The following is an 18,823-nucleotide window of genomic DNA, read 5'->3' as shown; positions in this document are numbered from 1 at the left end:
TGTCAAAGTTTTATAGAGGGAGGAGGGAGGGGCGGCGTGTGCGGGTGTGTTTGCACACACACACGCGAACACACACGCACGCACGCACGCGAGATCAGTGGATCAGAACCATCAGAACCAGATGGACTGTAAAGCACACTGGGCGCGCCCTGACAACAGGGTTCAGGTGGTCAAGAAATAAAAGTTTAAAATGTTTCATTTCAATGTTCGATTATTGTGTGGCGCGCATGCGGGGGTCGACAGCGCCCCCTGTCGGTCAGACACGAGTCCGCTCACGAGATAAGAATGTTTTCTGTGTCGTGACAGATTATTTTTTCACCTTATCTTTAATAGTATTGATAAACATCACCAAGTATTAGAGTCAGGTTTTTCTGTATAATTGTAAAATAACAAGTATTTATAAATATCTTTAAGTTATTTAACTAAACAATATTTTAATTCGTGTCACTTATAACACTTGTGTACGTGTACTAATGTTCATCGTGGTTTATAGATTTATATATATATATATATATATATATATATATAACCTGGACATATCTATAGGCGACCACAGCTGGAATGAGTCGCTCAGGTTTTTGACCGGGTTTAACTTATTTTGTCGATTATTGTGTTTTATTGTTTTTTAATAAGAAGCATACAATTATATTAATAAAATCATAGATAATACACTTTTCTATCATGTACAGCATGACATGGCAAAAGTTTAATATCATACACAACAATATCACACATGACAGCGTTGTAACACAACAATACACAACATGTGACCTCAGAGAAGTCCTGTCTCGGCCCCCCAACAAATGTAGGGGTCTCAAGAAGAACCCGTCTCATTTGTGGGTTAAAAGAAAGGTAGAAATGAGTCTAAACACAAATCTATAGTTGAATTCTTCAAGTGCACGTTTGGTTTATTCATACCTGTGTAAAACTCATCAAAAGTCACTTTAAGTGACCTGTAGGTTGTTTGTTTGTTGAAGTGATTGATACAAATGCTGTTTATTTTTAAGATAAGATAAGGGACATAGATTAAAACTTGAACTTAAAACTCAAATTTAATTTAATTTGTTATTATAAGAAACTTTGCAGTTCGAATGAGACTTCATAGGAAGAAAGAAAGATACAAGTGAAGCAAAAGTAAAAGTGTTATAACTGTAAAGTAACTGTGTCAATAGAAAGGAATTTGATGGGAGTTGTTTGTTGAAGGAGAACAAGGAGTTAATTAGGATGTGGAAAGAAATTTTCAAAATAAGACTTCCTGTTAGAGGCAGTGTGGTAAATACACACTTCGTTCTGGTTATGGCTTCCAGGAGATTTGTCCCCTGGTGTGATGGACACCTCTGGTCCAGAGAAGACACCTCTGGTCCAGAGAAGACACCTCTGGTCCAGAGAAGACACCTCTGGTCCAGAGAAGACACCTCTGGTCCAGAGAAGACACCTCTGGTCCAGAGCTGTCTTCTCTGGACATGACATGAACGTGAACAGCAAGAGTACGACATTTAACGCACAAACATCCTGAATCAACACAATTCTCAGCATCGAGGAATCAGCATTGACACTTATTTTGACAATATTTTACAGTTACTTTCTAGTGGAGACGACATAAAATCTACTTTTGTGTATATTTTGTTGGTGTTTCTGTAACTTTGTAGATGATTGTTGACATGATCTGTCGAGTGAAAGAGTCTCAACATGTGATTCTTGTTATTTTAAACAAAAAAAAACGATAGTTTCAAATTCTTCTCACTCGAAGTCGATGATACGCAGACGAGAAAAACGACTGTTTTCGTCCATAAGATTCGACTTTGAGCGTGTGCGTGTTTCAATAGCATGTTTTCTATTGTTGGTCACGCGTGGATGACGTCATCAGTGGATAACACACAATGGCTCGGCTGCAGGGGGTCAAACACAGGTGAGGTCGTGTTTCTAATCCGCCTCTTCGGAGTAAATCTGACCTTTTTATGATTCAAACATGCAGCAGTGGAGAAGAAACTTTTATTTTGTGTCTAAACCAGAAGGATGGGTCTCGCCTGCAGTTCATACTAAACTCTGCAGCCAGAATTCTGAGCCGCTCTAGTAGAAGAACTCACATTTCTCCTTCAAACTCTTCACTGGCTGCCAGTTTCTTTCAGGATCATTTTAAAATTCTGGTTCTTACTTTCAGATCTATTCATGGTCAGACCTTCCATCAGTGATCTGATCCAGACTTACACCCCAGCTCGGGCTCTGAGGTCTGTGGATCAGAATCTACTGATGGCTCCTGAACTTCAGGACCAGAGGAGAGAAATCCTTCCAGACTGTTGCTCCTAAGCTTTGGAACCATCTCTGTGTTTGATGATCTACTGACTCCTTCAAGAAACATCTGTGTTTGATGATCTACTGACTCCTTCAAGAAACATCTGTGTTTGATGATCTACTGACTCCTTCAAGAAACATCTGTGTTTGATGATCTACTGACTCCTTCAAGAAACATCTGTGTTTGATGATCTACTGACTCCTTCAAGAAACATCTGTGTTTGATGATCTACTGACTCCTTCAAGAAACATCTGTGTTTGATGATCTACTGACTCCTTCAAGAAACATCTGTGTTTGATGATCTACTGACTCCTTCAAGAAACATCTGTGTTTGATGATCTACTGACTCCTTCAAGAAACATCTGTGTTTGATGATCTACTGACTCCTTCAAGAAACATCTGTTTTTGATGATCTACTGTCTCCTTCAAGAAACATCTGTGTTTGATGATCTACTGACTCCTTCAAGAAACATGTGTGTTTGATGATCTACTGACTCCTTCAAGAAACATCCGTGTTTGATGATCTACTGTCTCCTTCAAGAAACATCCGTGTTTGATGATCTACTGACTCCTTCAAGAAACATCCGTGTTTGATGATCTACTGACTCCTTCAAGAAACATCTGTGTTTGATGATCTACTGACTCCTTCAAGAAACATCTGTGTTTGATGATCTACTGACTCCTTCAAGAAACATCTGTGTTTGATGATCTACTGACTCCTTCAAGAAACATCTGTGTTTGATGATCTACTGTCTCCTTCAAGAAACATCTGTGTTTGATGATCTACTGTCTCCTTCAAGAAACATCTGTGTTTGATGATCTACTGACTCCTTCAAGAAACATCTGTTTTTGATGATCTACTGTCTCCTTCAAGAAACATCCGTGTTTGATGATCTACTGACTCCTTCAAGAAACATCTGTTTTTGATGATCTACTGTCTCCTTCAAGAAACATCTGTGTTTGATGATCTACTGACTCCTTCAAGAAACATCTGTGTTTGATGATCTACTGACTCCTTCAAGAAACATCCGTGTTTGATGATCTACTGTCTCCTTCAAGAAACATCCGTGTTTGATGATCTACTGACTCCTTCAAGAAACATCTGTGTTTGATGATCTACTGACTCCTTCAAGAAACATGTGTGTTTGATGATCTACTGTCTCCTTCAAGAAACATCTGTGTTTGATGATCTACTGACTCCTTCAAGAAACATCTGTGTTTGATGATCTACTGACTCCTTCAAGAAACATCTGTGTTTGATGATCTACTGACTCCTTCAAGAAACATCTGTGTTTGATGATCTACTGACTCCTTCAAGAAACATCTGTGTTTGATGATCTACTGACTCCTTCAAGAAACATCTGTGTTTGATGATCTACTGACTCCTTCAAGAAACATGTGTGTTTGATGATCTACTGACTCCTTCAAGAAACATCTCTGTGTTTGATGATCTACTGACTCCTTCAAGAAACATCTGTGTTTGATGATCTACTGACTCCTTCAAGAAACATCTGTGTTTGATGATCTACTGACTCCTTCAAGAAACATCCTTAGACATTTTTATTTGAGCTTTTTCCTGATTTTTCTGAGACTCCTGTGTTAGTCTTATGTGTTTTGATATTTTAAAGTATATATTTTAACTGTGTGTTGTTTTTTATTGTTAAAGTTATTTGTGATCCTGGTCTAGAAAGATCTTTACAAATAACCTTCACTTACATACTTATGATCAGTTCTGCTGAGATGGTATTTAATTTGTGTTAATGTATTTATAAGCATAGTTTATGGTATTGTCTCTTATTTTATTTTATTTAATTGTTTTATTTTTATTTATTCAGTACACAAAACATTCCTGTGTTGTGTTCACAACACTTCAATTCTATCGTTTAATCAGAAACAAAACGTCTAACAAACCAAAAATGGCAAAAAAGTACTTTGTTAGATAAAATCGATTATCAAAAGTAAATATATATGAAGGGATGTTGATAAATTTAAGTTAAATTAATTAAAATTAAACCTTTCTCTACATTTTTCCCCAAAAAATAAGAACTTGCTTTGATTGATAATAATTTAATTTGTCAGAAAAATTGATTTGTTTTTAAGAAAATAAATATTGCAACACAAATTAATATTATCGCATAATATATATTTATATATACAATATATATATATATTTTTTACAATAAATTAGGTTAGGTTAGGTAGAACTTTATTGATCCCTCAGAAGGTCTCCTTCGGGAAATTGTTTTTTTTCCAATTAGCCACAGCAATACAGCAATTATTCATAAAAATAAAAATAAGAAGAAGAACAAAGAGAAATAAAGAGAAAGAACAAGACGATACAATCTAAGTCTAAAGATAAAGAACATAGATCAAAGACAAAGGAAACAAAGATTAACATAGAATAGAATGTCAAGATACTTTTTATTTTTATTTATTTATTATTATTTATTTTAGAACTTATTTCACAATACTGAGATTTTATTTGTGTGTAAAACGTAAATTAAGTTCGTTCTACTAGTTTGACGTGTATCGATCCAATCATAGGAAATACTGAGAAGCGAAACCGACGAGTGATATTTTCTGACGTTCCTCTGTCGTCATCTCTGCTCGGTTGTAAAACGGGTTCGGCGATGACGTCACATGTTTGGACTCGGTTTCTTCTTGTTTGTTACATAAATTAAAGCTGCTCATCGATTGGTCCGTCTTCACGTCAATCACCTGGAGTATTGCATCACTCTTCCGCGCTGTGGGTTGTGATTGGACGACGGCTGGCCACGAGGCCTCATCGTCGCTTGTCATTGGCTGGCGAGGAACATCCCCACACACGGCCGAAGAGATTTCGCAATCGTTTTCGTTCCACGTTCAAACAACAAAAGCCGAACCGAACCGAGCACTTCTTGGCCGAACCTCACCTCCCGGGTTGACACTTGAGGTAAGAACAACGATTTTAACCGGGATTTAAAGTGGTCTGACGTCCGAGGGGTTATTTTAGAGCGAGTTAGCACAGAAGCTAACTAGCCATGTAGCTACCTGAACTCACCAGTCACCTAAACGTCCAGAACTCTCGAACCCAGTTGGGTTCTACCGGTGGTTTGGTTCCGAGTGATCGTCTCGCTCTTGTGAGCCTAACGGTGAATAAAGTTTGTCTATATTCAAGGTTTTTATTTATTCGGTTCCGTTTGACAGCCGTTTCTGAGAAGAACCTTCTTGTCGGTCCGACTGGTCCGGTTCTCCGGTCGGTCGAGGTTCGGTTCTTGACCCCGCGTGGCTCCGGAGTTTCCCCAAAACACAAAAGGCGACGGTGATGATGCAAGAGCAGGCAACACCGAGCTCCCACCCGGAACCTTTTCCGCCGCCACAGCTGACGGCTGCCTGGCAACGCCTCGACCAATCAGAGCCTAGCTGCGTCGCATGAATCTCAAACAAACTGTTTACCCGCGTTTTTAGTAAACAAGTCGCAGGTGTGACGTCAGAGCAGTCCTCTGATGACGTCCATGTGACGGTGATCCCGCCGCCACGGGAACATTATCTCAGGCAAAAAAAAAGACAAACATATCTCTTAAGAGTTGTTTAACGTTCGTTAAATCTAAAATTAATTATTTTTTAAAGTTTGATATTCGCTACATACTGAAGGAACTCTCGCGTAAACACGTTAGAACTTCTATGTACACAAATAATATCGCGATATCAGAATCAGAAACTTTTTATTGCCAGAGTTTACAACACAATATAGGTTTTTTTTTCCCGTGATGGCAGTGCAGAATAAAATAATTAAATAAGATAACACACAGAATATGCAAAAGAAAAACAATATTTATAAACATCTATTTATAGATGTATATAAATAAATGTATATGTTTATTGTTCGTTTTCTTTTACAAAGTCCTTAAATTGTCAGTTTTTGGAGCATGTGTTAGGAGAACCATAGAAAGTAGAATTATTTAAAAACGTAATTAATTAAATGACCATATAGGAACTTAAGGTTCAACTAAAGATCAACTGACATGTAGTGAATGTTCTTCACGATGCAGTAACTTCTCATCATGACCATGTTTCTGGACGAACGAGAGGTTACGAGAGTCCATTATGACATAATGATGGCTTCACTCCTCCTCCATCCAGCTGTGATCACGCCCCGCGTTGTTTATACAACGAGTCCCTTGGAGTTGGAGACTTCTGGGTTTTGATGACATAATCGGAAATGTGTTTAAATCATGGCGTTATACTGTACCTACAAAACCAGTAAAAATGAGTCTAATAATACAAGAAAAATAATTGTGTATACGTAGAAAATATTCCATTAAGAAACGTATCGTTACATGAAAAGTCATGGACTAGTTTTGACGTGTAAAAGCACAGGAAACGGGATGTAGTTGAAGAACGACTGGTGGGTTTGGCTCCTGGTTTGACTTGAGACGGCTCTGTTAGACGTCCAGGAGTAGAAGGAGTACCCAGAGAAGTTCCAGGCACATTCAGTATCAATGTTAGTACAGATGTTATAATGTTTTATTGTCAATTTGGACTATATGGAAAATGAGTTTATGATAATTTCCCGTTAAAACTAATGAAAAGATGATAATAAGAAGTCAATTTCAATAAACTTTTGATAAAATAAATAATATTTTACGTTTCTCTTGTTTTTACACGGTACAATTACACTTTGATTTGTCAATTTTCATTTTTATCGTTTTGTTTCCGGGTCATATTGACCCCTAACGCCAGTATATAATGAACAATGGAAACGTAATATAAATATAAATCTACTCTCTGTCATAGATGCTCAACTGTGTTTTAATCATTTCTATAATCTTTAATATTAATATATTTATATAAATATAATGGATAATGTGGGTTTACTCCTGGCACTCTGGTTTCCTCCCACAGTCCAAAAACATACAGAGGTCGATTGAGAACTTGGGGAAATTGTCGTGTGTGTGTGTGTGTGGCGACAGAGTGGCGTCCTGTCCAGGGTTTCCCCTGCCTCTCGCCCTGTGATACTGGGACAGACTCCAGTCTCCCCGCGAGGGATAAAGCGGTAGAAAATGAGTGTTTCAAAGGACGACTGTTAGGAAGCGTTGTGTTACAGTCGAGCGGTGGTTAATGTCAATATATTTAACACGTGTGTGTGTGTGTGTGTGTCTTCAGGGCGGAACACACTCGTACAAAGGATTCTTCGTGCGAGGACACCGAGCCAACCCTCGCCGCTGCAGGCTTCCACTCCAGATGAGCGGGCCGTCGCAGGCGCACCTCACAACACACAGCCACGCGGGCGTGAGCGTCATCCAGAGCCAGGCAGGCGCGGCCACGCCCTCCTCCTCCCCGCCGCAGGCGCCCCAGCTCGTGCCCGCCCACCGCCACCACCACCCCGAGGCAGCAGGAGGCGGCGGCGAGGCCGCGCCCCCCGACACCATGAAGAAGCAGCAGGCGGACAAGGACAGCGACGAGTACCGGCAGCGGCGCGAGCGCAACAACCTGGCGGTGAAGAAGAGCCGGCAGCGCAGCAAGCAGAAGGCCATGGACACGCAGCAGCGCGTCAACGAGCTGAAGGAGGAGAACGAGCGTCTGGAGGCCAAGATCAAGCTGCTGAGCAAGGAGCTGAGCGTCCTGAAGGACCTCTTCCTGGAGCACGCCCACAACCTCGCCGACAACGTGCAGCCGCCGCCCGCCGCGCCGCCGGGATCCAGCCCCGGCGCCAACGGCGCGTCGGTCAACGGGCAGTGAGGACGCCGTGGTCCTCCTTCTCCTCCTTCATCCCTTCTTTATCTCCAGCTCACTGCCACGACCTTGTAAAGACACTCCAGGAGTGACCTCTGATGCTACTGACTGTCAAACTATCGAAGCTGCTTTCGTCGGCGCCGCCAGCGACCGGTCCTGGTCGAGATGTAAATTGTTTTTTAAGATTTTTATAAGAAATGACTCTGAAGAGATGGGCGTCGTCGAGCCTCGTGGTCTCCTGAAGTGGTCTGGACGTCGACACGAGTGTCTTCACGAGTGTCTTCACGAGTGTCTTCACGAGTGTCTTCAGCTGTCGAGGCTCAAACATCTACGTTTGGACTCGACATCCCAAGACTCGACAAACGTCAGAGAAACGTCTCCAGAAAAACGACCCGTTACAGCCGTGAAATATTTAAGAGTCATCGGTGACCCCGGCTGACCCCGGCCGACCGTACGCCTCGCGTGGTTGCATGTTTTCGAGTGCATGTGAGGAGCTTGTTGCCATGGAAACGTTTGTGTCCGGTGCTGAGCGACTGTTTCCTGGTCTGTGTTTTTCTATCGGTTGCGATTAAATTCGTGTTTGAAAAAAAAAAAAAAAGAAGTTAATCTTTGATTTCTTTACTGTAGACCATGTTATTTAACCCTTGTGTTATCTCGGGGTCAAGGTGACCCGGAGGCCCAAGAACAAATGTGTTTGAGGTATCCCTTGTGTTATCTCAGGGTCAAGGTGACCCGGAGGCCCAAGAACAAATGTGTTTGAGGTATCCCTTGTGTTATCTCAGGGTCAAGGTGACTCGGAGGCCCAAGTACAAATGTGTTTGAGGTATCCCTTGTGTTATCTCAGGGTCAAGGTGACCCGGAGGCCCAAGAACAAATTTGTTTGAGGTATCCCTTTTGTTATCACAGGGTCAAGGTGACCCAGAGGCTTGAAAACGTCTCAGGGTCAAGGTGACCCAGAGGCTTGAAAACGTCTCAGGGTCAAGGTGACCCGGAGGCCCAAAAGTAAAAATGTGTTTGAGGTATCCCTTGTGTTATCTCAGGGTCAAGGTGACCCAGAGGCTTGAAAACGTCTCAGGGTCAAGGTGACCCGGAGGCCCAAAAGTAAAAATGTGTTTGAGGTATCCCTTGTGTTATCACAGGGTCAAGGTGACCCAGAGGCTTGAAAACGGTGAACGACCTCCCTGGCTTCCAAAATTGCAAATCTAGTGGCGAAGGCAGTTCACCTTGACCCAGAGATGACTTAAGGGATACCACAAACACATTTGTTTCTGGGCCTTCGGGTCACTTTGAGATAATACGAGGGTTGAGTCCTAAAGTGGAGGAAGTATGTCGGTGTCATCAGACTCTGATGGTTGAACTTTTCAAATGTTTAAACCTGACATTGAAACTTGATAGATTCTCTGGATCGTCACACGATCGGCTGAACGTTCGATCCAGTGGCTCGGTGTTCGTTTAGTTTTGTCTGGTGTTGTTTTTGTATTGAATTTACAAGAGTCAAAATATTTAATTTAAAAATATATATTTTTAAATTATTGGGAGTAGATCCAACTCTATGTAAATGATTTAATTTAAAATAATATATACTTTCAGTTTAGTAATGATTGAAAACGAAAGGGTTCTGGTGGCTTCACCTCCTCCATGAGATCTGTGAGGAAACACGTCTTCAGGTGAACATTAAAGCGTCTTCATCACGATCCTCCTCCGAAGGTCCTCTGAACCTCCTCACCTCCTCCGGGCCTCCTTGGACGGACCTTCTCTCCGGCGTGTCTCTTTCCCACGATGCTCTCCTCGGGTCCAGATGGATCCATGTAAACTCTGGGATATTAAAGTGAGTGATGATGTCGTGGTTCCGTCCAAATCTCCTCCTATGAGAATCTGGCAGCGAGCGCTCCAGAACATCTGGGGATCATGATGAACACCATGTTCGCTCGGCGGGTCTACAGTTTGAAACAGCTGAGCGATGATGTCATCACGTCCAGGTCCAGACTCCGGGGGGGCTGACCTTTGACCCGTCGACTCCGGTTCCCCTCTTCTGGGCCTGGTCTCCGTGGCAACCGTGGCGCTCTGCCTCGCTCGGCGAGCGGACGCTAATGCGATCCGATGCAGCGAGAGAGGAAGGTGCTTTGATACCTGTCACCATGAATCCTGCTTTATACCGACATGTGGGTCTCATTTGTGAGGGGGGTTTCCACTGGGGGGGGGGGGGGGTCTGACCAATCACAGGCTCCGATACTGTGAGAGGGACGTCCAGAACGAATGGTAACGAAACCGGCGCTGTTTCCACTTTATTTTTTAGTTAAAGTTAAAGAAAAACACTTGTTTTAAGACGTTAAAATTATGTTTTTAATTTAATAATATGATATTTTAAACCTGGCGTCACATTTGATGAATAGAAATCTTTATTTCTTGTTTTTTTAATGATTGAATTCATTCATTTCTGTTGTTTAAATGTTGAAAAATAACTTTATTTAAGGTATTTTAATATATTCTATGTTTTCCACACACACATGCATAAATGACACACACACACAAACACACACTTAGAAATGACACACACATTTGTATAAATGACACACATGCACACACATTTGTATAAATGACACACACACACACCTTTATAAATGACACACACATGTATAAATGACACACATGCACACACATGTGTATAAATGACCCACACACACCCATGAATAAATGACACACACACACACTTGTAAATGACACACCCACACACACCCACAAGTGTATAAATAACACACACAAACATGCACACACATACATGTGTATAAATGACTCACACGCACAAACAAACACACATGTGTTTAAATGATACACACACAAGTGTATAAATAACACACACACACACGTGTATAATTGACATGCACACACAAGTGTATAAATGACACACACAAACACATACACACAGGTGTATAAATGATACTTTTTTAAAATGACTATCGTAGTCTTTTGAATTCAATGTAATAATGTTGGTATAATAGAGTCACCAGACTAAACCAATAGAGCACCGAGCTACTGGACCAAAGGAATTTATTTTGAAAATATTCAGTTTTTTAACTTTGTTAATTTATATTCAATTATTTGGAAAAAATAATTGAAGCTTTTCAATATAAAAATGATTGAATTCAATTGAAAAAATAATTCAATGCTTGTTCAAAAGTTCAAAATAAAAGACCTTTCGTCGTTTAATAGTTTTTTCACAATAAGAAACATCTGGTTGAATAATATGGTTTGTAATGGACCTCCAGGGCCGCATCAAATCTGCTCTGGGGGCGGGGGGCCCCTCGTGGATCATTAACCGAGTCAACAGTCGCGGCTTCTATTCTGGGCCCGAGTGTCAATATTAGACCGTGATGGCGTCGAACCGAGAGCTTCCTGCTGTATCTGCTGCACTGATAGGACCTCGATAAACCAGTGTGACCTGTAGGTCGTCAGAGCGTCGGCCAATCACGCGCAAGACTGACGCCACGTCACCTGCGCCGGAGTGAAAGTTAAGATGGAGTCGTTAGAACCGTTGTAGAGGCCCGGGGGCCAAACATGGCCCTTTGACTGCATTTATGAGGTCCAGAGAAAAGCAACACAATTTGTTTATTTATTATTGAGTATTTTTGTATTATTGCTTGAACATTTACACACACAAACATGAACATCTACACACACAAACATGAACATTTACACACACAAACGTGAACATTTACACACACAAACGTGAACATTTACACACACAAACGTGAACATTTACACACACAAACATGAACATTTACACACACAAACGTGAACATTTACACACACAAACGTGAACATTTACACACACAAACGTGAACATTTACACACACAAACGTGAACATTTACACACACAAACGTGAACATTGCAAACACAAACGTGAAGACGTTTATGGACGCAAACATGCTCGTAAACACACACCCAACCACAAACCACACAAACACCAAAACATAAACACAACACAGAGTGAAATGGACATGCACGCACTCACACATGCACACATATCAACACTCTCACACACTCGTATAAATTACACACACTTGTGTAAATGACACACACACAAACATACGTATAAATGACACACACATACACATACGTATAAATGACACACACACACACTTGTATAAATGACACACACACACACACATACGTGTAAATGACACACACACACACACTTATGTATAAATGACACACACAAACACACTTGTATAAATGACACCCACACACACATACATATAAATGACACACACACACACACTTATGTATAAATGACACACACACACTTGTATAAATGACACACACACACACATACGTATAAATGACACACACACACACTTGTATAAATGACACACACACACTTACGTATAAATGACACACACACACACTTGTATAAATGACACACACACACACATACGTATAAATGACACACACACACACATACGTATAAATGACACACACACACATACGTGTAAATGACACACACACACACTTGTATAAATGACACACACACACACATACGTATAAATGACACACACACACTTGTATAAATGACACACAAACACACTTGTATAAATGACACACGTGCAGACACATGTATATTAATTACACACACACACACACACAGACATATAAATGACACACGCACACACAGATATCTATAAATGACACACACACACACGTATAAATGACAAACACACACGTATAAATGACACACACACAGATATATATAAATGACACACACACATATAAATGACACACACACACACTTGTATAAATGACAAACACACACACTTATAAATGACACACACAGACGTTTAAATGACACACATGCACACACATGTGTATAAATGACACAAACACACTTGTATAAATGACAAACATACACACTTATAAATGACACACACCCACTTGTATAAATGACAAACACACACACTTATAAATGACACACACACACAGATGTATAAATGACACACATGCACACACATGTGTATAAATGACACACACACAAATGTATAAATGACACACACACAAATGTATAAATGACACACACACAAATGTATAAATGACACACATGCACACACAAATGTATAAATGACACACACACAAATGTATAAATGACACACACACACACACACACACGTATATAAATGACAAACTCAGGGACTCTCAATGATTTGGGTGAAAAGTCACAGACAAACTGTCAGGTGACCTTTGACCTTCTTGTCAGGCTGTTTATAGATTATTGATCAGGTGAGAGTTCGTTTCATTCATTTGTTCAGATGTTATATCTTTATATCATTTATTGTATTGTGTTTCTATGTGTGTCAATGTTTCAAACATCATTTCATTTAATTTGTGTATTTTCTCTGCGCTATTATCTCTGGCTTTCTTCACCTGCAGGTGCGCGTGCGTGTGCGAGCGTGCGTGTACTTCATCAACTTCACAAGAGAAGCCGCTAAAAGGTGCGTTCACGGTCCAGCAGCGTTTACGAATGCAACACAACAGATGCTGTCAATCAAAATAACGCACACACACACTTCATCTTCAGGTGTGTGTGTGTAGATCACAGCTACACACACTTCATCTTCAGGTGTGTGTGTGTAGATCACAGCTACACGCACACACACACTTCATCTTCAGGTGTGTGTGTGTAGATCACAGCTACACGCACACACACACTTCATCTTCAGGTGTGTGTGTGTAGATCACAGCTACACGCACACAAACCACACACACTTCATCTTCAGGTGTGTGTGTGTGTGTAGATCACAGCTACACACACGTGCGTCACTGAAGAACGCGGAAAGTCGCATCTTTGAGCACGCGTGCGTGTCTCGATGTCAATCAAATGTTCATAGTGTTCATGTAAAGTTCATGACAGTCCATCCTCACCGTGTGTGTGTGTGTGCGTGCGTGCGTGCGTGTGTTTCACATTGTTGCGTCACTCTTTGACTCGTCTTACGCAATCCAGCTGCAAACTGATGACACATGATGGAGCAGCAGCGCCATCTGCTGGTGGAACAACACATTACACGATATGAAAAAGTGTAATAGACGTCTGTGCGCGTGTGTGTGTTATTGCGTGTGTTTGTGTCTTGATTTGTTTGTAAGTGCTTGTTTCCATTAAATTAAATTTACTTTATTTGGATTAATTATTATGTGTATTTTATTTAAACGAAGTATTTTAGTAAATTCATCTATTTGTCGTATTATTTCATTTTTATAAAGTTCAAATTAAAAAAATACCAGAATTAATTCCTGTCTTGCGTTTACAACGCTGGCAAAACAAGTGTTTTTTTTCTGTGTGTGTGTTTTATGCGTGGATGTGTGTGTGTCTCCGTGTGTATTTGCGTCTCGGCGTACGTGTGCGCGTGTGTTTGTGCGTATGTTTCTGTGTGTTCATGTGTTTGTGTGTTCATGTGTCTGTGTGTTCATGTGTTTGTGTGTATGTGTCTGTGTGTATGTGTCTGTGTGTTCATGTGTTTGTGTGTTCATGTGTCTGTGTGTTCATGTGTTTGTGTGTATGTGTCTGTGTGTATGCGTCTGTGTGTTCATGTGTTTGTGTGTATGTGTCTGTGTGTTCATGTGTTTGTGTGTATGTGTCTGTGTGTTCATGTGTCTGTGTGTATGTGTCTGTGTGTTCATGTGTTTGTGTGTATGTGTCTGTGTGTTCATGTGTTTGTGTGTATGTGTCTGTGTGTTCATGTGTTTGTGTGTTCATGTGTCTGTGTGTTCATGTGTTTGTGTGTATGCGTCTGTGTGTTCATGTGTTTGTGTGTATGTGTCTGTGTGTTCATGTGTTTGTGTGTATGTGTCTGTGTGTTCATGTGTTTGTGTGTTCATGTGTCTGTGTGTTCATGTGTTTGTGTGTATGCGTCTGTGTGTTCATGTGTTTGTGTGTTCATGTGTCTGTGTGTTCATGTGTTTGTGTGTATGCGTCTGTGTGTTCATGTGTTTGTGTGTATGTGTCTGTGTGTTCGTGTGTTTGTGTGTATGTGTCTGTGTGTTCATGTGTTTGTGTGTATGTGTCTGTGTGTTCATGTGTTTGTGTGTTCATGTGTCTGTGTGTTCATGTGTTTGTGTGTATGCGTCTGTGTGTTCATGTGTTTGTGTGTTCATGTGTCTGTGTGTTCATGTGTTTGTGTGTATGCGTCTCTGTGTTCATGTGTTTGTGTGTATGTGTCTGTGTGTTCATGTGTTTGTGTGTATGTGTCTGTGTGTTCATGTGTTTGTGTGTATGTGTCTGTGTGTTCATGTGTTTGTGTGTATGCGTCTGTGTGTTCATGTGTTTGTGTGTATGCGTCTGTGTGTTCATGTGTTTGTGTGTATGCGTCTGTGTGTTCATGTGTTTGTGTGTATGTGTCTGTGTGTTCATGTGTTTGTGTGTATGCGTCTGTGTGTTCATGTGTTTGTGTGTATGCGTCTGTGTGTTCATGTGTTTGTGTGTATGCGTCTGTGTGTTCATGTGTTTGTGTGTATGCGTCTGTGTGTTCATGTGTTTGTGTGTATGCGTCTGTGTGTTCATGTGTTTGTGTGTATGCGTCTGTGTGTTCATGTGTTTGTGTGTATGTGTCTGTGTGTTCATGTGTTTGTGTGTATGTGTCTGTGTGTTCATGTGTTTGTGTGTATGCGTCTGTGTGTTCATGTGTTTGTGTGTATGCGTCTGTGTGTTCATGTGTTTGTGTGTATGTGTCTGTGTGTTCATGTGTTTGTGTGTATGCGTCTGTGTGTTCATGTGTTTGTGTGTATGCGTCTGTGTGTTCATGTGTTTGTGTGTATGTGTCTGTGTGTTTATGTGTTTGTGTGTATGTTTCTCCGTGTGCGTGTGTGCACGTGTGTTTTTGCGTGTGTGTCTCGTGTAAGTGTGTTCATGTTGCGTGTGTTTGTTTCTCCGTGTATGTGTGTGCATGTGTTTGTGCGTGTGTTTGTGCGTGTGTATGTGCAGGTGCCTGCATATGTGTGCGTGTGAATACACTGTAAAGTGTCTTGAGATACTGTAACATTGTTATGACACTTTCAATACAATTGAATTGAATACAATGCGTTGGGCATATAAGGTAAGGTAAGGTAAGGTAAGGTAAGGTAAGGTAGAACTTTATTGATGAAATTGTTTGAATTGTTTTTTCCAATAGCCACAGAAAATACAGAAATTTTTCATACAAATAAATCAAAATAAAATAAAAACAAGAACATTTAAAAACAACACAGAAAAAATGATGTGTGTATGCGTGTGTGTGTGGGTCAGTGCGTGTGGATTTGTGTGTGTGTGTGTGCGCGTTTGCGTGTCAGTGCGTGTGGATTTGTGTGTGTGTGTGTCAGTGCGTGTGGATTTGTGTGTGTGCACGTGTGTGGGTCAGTGTGTGTGGATTTGTGTGTGCCTGTGTTTGCGTTTGTGCGTCAGTGTGTGTGTGGGGGGGGTGTTTGTGTGTGTGTGTGTGTGTGTGGGGGGGTGTGTTTGTGTGTGAGTCCCTGCAGGTAAAAAAAACACCTTTCATTCTGGTCACTGAAGTTATACTGAAAGATGTGTGTGTATAAATATGAGTGTGTGTATGAATATGAGTGTGTGCATGAATATGAGTGTGTGTATAAATATGAGTGTGTGTATGAATATGAGTGTGTGCATGAATATGAGTGTGTGTATAAATATGAGTGTGTGTATGAATATGAGTGTGTGCATGAATATGAGTGTGTGTATAAATATGAGTGTGTGTATGAATATGAGTGTGTGTATGAATATGAGTGTGTGCATGAATATGAGTGTGTGTATAAATATGAGTGTGTGTATGAATATGAGTGTGTGTATGAATATGAGTGTGTGTATAAATATGAGTGTGTGCATGAATATGAGTGTGTGTATAAATATGAGTGTGTGCATGAATATGAGTGTGTGTATGAATATGAGTGTGTGCATGAATATGAGTGTGTGCATGAATATGAGTGTGTGTATAAATATGAGTGTGTGTATGAATATGAGTGTGTGCATGAATATGAGTGTGTGTATAAATATGAGTGTGTGTATGAATATGAGTGTGTGTATGAATATGAGTGTGTGCATGAATATGAGTGTGTGTATAAATATGAGTGTGTGTATGAATATGAGTGTGTGCATGAATATGAGTGTGTGTATAAATATGAGTGTGTGTATGAATATGAGTGTGTGCATGAATATGAGTGTGTGTATAAATATGAGTGTGTGTATGAATATGAGTGTGTGTATGAATATGAGTGTGTGCATGAATATGAGTGTGTGTATAAATATGAGTGTGTGTATGAATATGAGTGTGTGTATGAATATGAGTGTGTGTATAAATATGAGTGTGTGCATGAATATGAGTGTGTGTATAAATATGAGTGTGTGCATGAATATGAGTGTGTGTATGAATATGAGTGTGTGCATGAATATGAGTGTGTGCATGAATATGAGTGTGTGTATAAATATGAGTGTGTGTATGAATATGAGTGTGTGCATGAATATGAGTGTGTGTATAAATATGAGTGTGTGTATGAATATGAGTGTGTGCATGAATATGAGTGTGTGTATAAATATGAGTGTGTGTATGAATATGAGTGTGTGCATGAATATGAGTGTGTGTATGAATATGAGTGTGTGCATGAATATGAGTGTGTGTATGAATATGAGTGTGTGCATGAATATGAGTGTGTGTATAAATATGAGTGTGTGTATGAATATGAGTGTGTGCATGAATATGAGTGTGTGCATGAATATGAGTGTGTGTATGAATATGAGTGTGTGTATGAATATGAGTGTGTGCATGAATATGAGTGTGTGTATAAATATGAGTGTGTGTATGAATATGAGTGTGTGTATGAATATGAGTGTGTGCATGAATATGAGTGTTTGTATGAATATGAGTGTGTGTATGAATATGAGTGTGTGCATGAATATGAGTGTGTGTATGAATATGAGTGTGTGCATGAATATGAGTGTTTGTATGAATATGAGTGTGTGTATGAATATGAGTGTGTGCATGAATATGAGTGTGTGTATGAATATGAGTGTGTGCATGAATATGAGTGTGTGCATGAATATGAGTGTGTGTATGAATATGAGTGTGTGTATGAATATGAGTGTGTGTATAAACGGATAAGTGGATGTGTGTGATGTGTGTGCATGAATATGAGTGTGTGTATAAATATGAGTGTGTGTATGAATATGAGTGTGTGTATAAACGGATAAGTGGATGTGTGTGATGTGTGTGTATGAATATGAGTGTGTGTATGAATATGAGTGTGTGCATGAATATGAGTGTGTGTATGAATATGAGTGTGTGTATGAATATGAGTGTGTGTATGAATATGAGTGTGTGTATGAATATGAGTGTGTGTATAAACGGATAAGTGTGTGTGTGTGATGTGTGTGCAGGAGTCAATGGAAAGATGATTCAAAATAACCTTTTGTTGATGGAAAAGCAATAAAAAACAGTTCACGGTCAAGACGCAAACACACGCGCACACACAATCACACGCGCGCACTCACACACGCGCGCACTCACACACGCACACACCCACACTTACAATCAAACACCCGCGCGCAAACACCCGCACGCACGCACACACCCCACACACAAACACCCCCCCCCCACACACACACACACGCACACTCACACACACACACACGCACGCACACACCCCACACACAAACACCCCCCCCCCCACACACACACACGCACACTCACACACACACACACGCACACTCACACACACACACGCACGCACACACACACACAGACACAGACACACACACACACACACTCACACACTTTCTTAACTAT

The 18,823-nt window shown here is 40.5% G+C and overlaps 1 protein-coding gene across 1 annotated transcript; it reads left to right on the top strand.

Annotated features, from left to right (window-relative positions):
* Window positions 1-4,786: 4,786 nt before the first annotated feature.
* cebpg (CCAAT enhancer binding protein gamma) lies at window positions 4,787-8,600 on the top strand. The gene is made up of 2 exons (XM_087793895.1): window positions 4,787-5,225; window positions 7,439-8,600. Exon 2 carries the CDS (start codon window positions 7,517-7,519, stop codon window positions 8,012-8,014), a length of 498 nt encoding a protein of 165 aa, XP_087650021.1. The 5' UTR covers window positions 4,787-5,225; window positions 7,439-7,516; the 3' UTR covers window positions 8,015-8,600.
* The last annotated feature ends 10,223 nt before the right edge of the window (window positions 8,601-18,823 follow it).

The sequence above is a fragment of the Callionymus lyra genome, chromosome 6, assembly GCF_982586985.1.
Source record: "Callionymus lyra chromosome 6, fCalLyr1.hap1.1, whole genome shotgun sequence".
NCBI lineage: Eukaryota > Metazoa > Chordata > Actinopteri > Syngnathiformes > Callionymidae > Callionymus > Callionymus lyra.
This window is presented reverse-complemented; position numbering and strand designations above follow the sequence as displayed.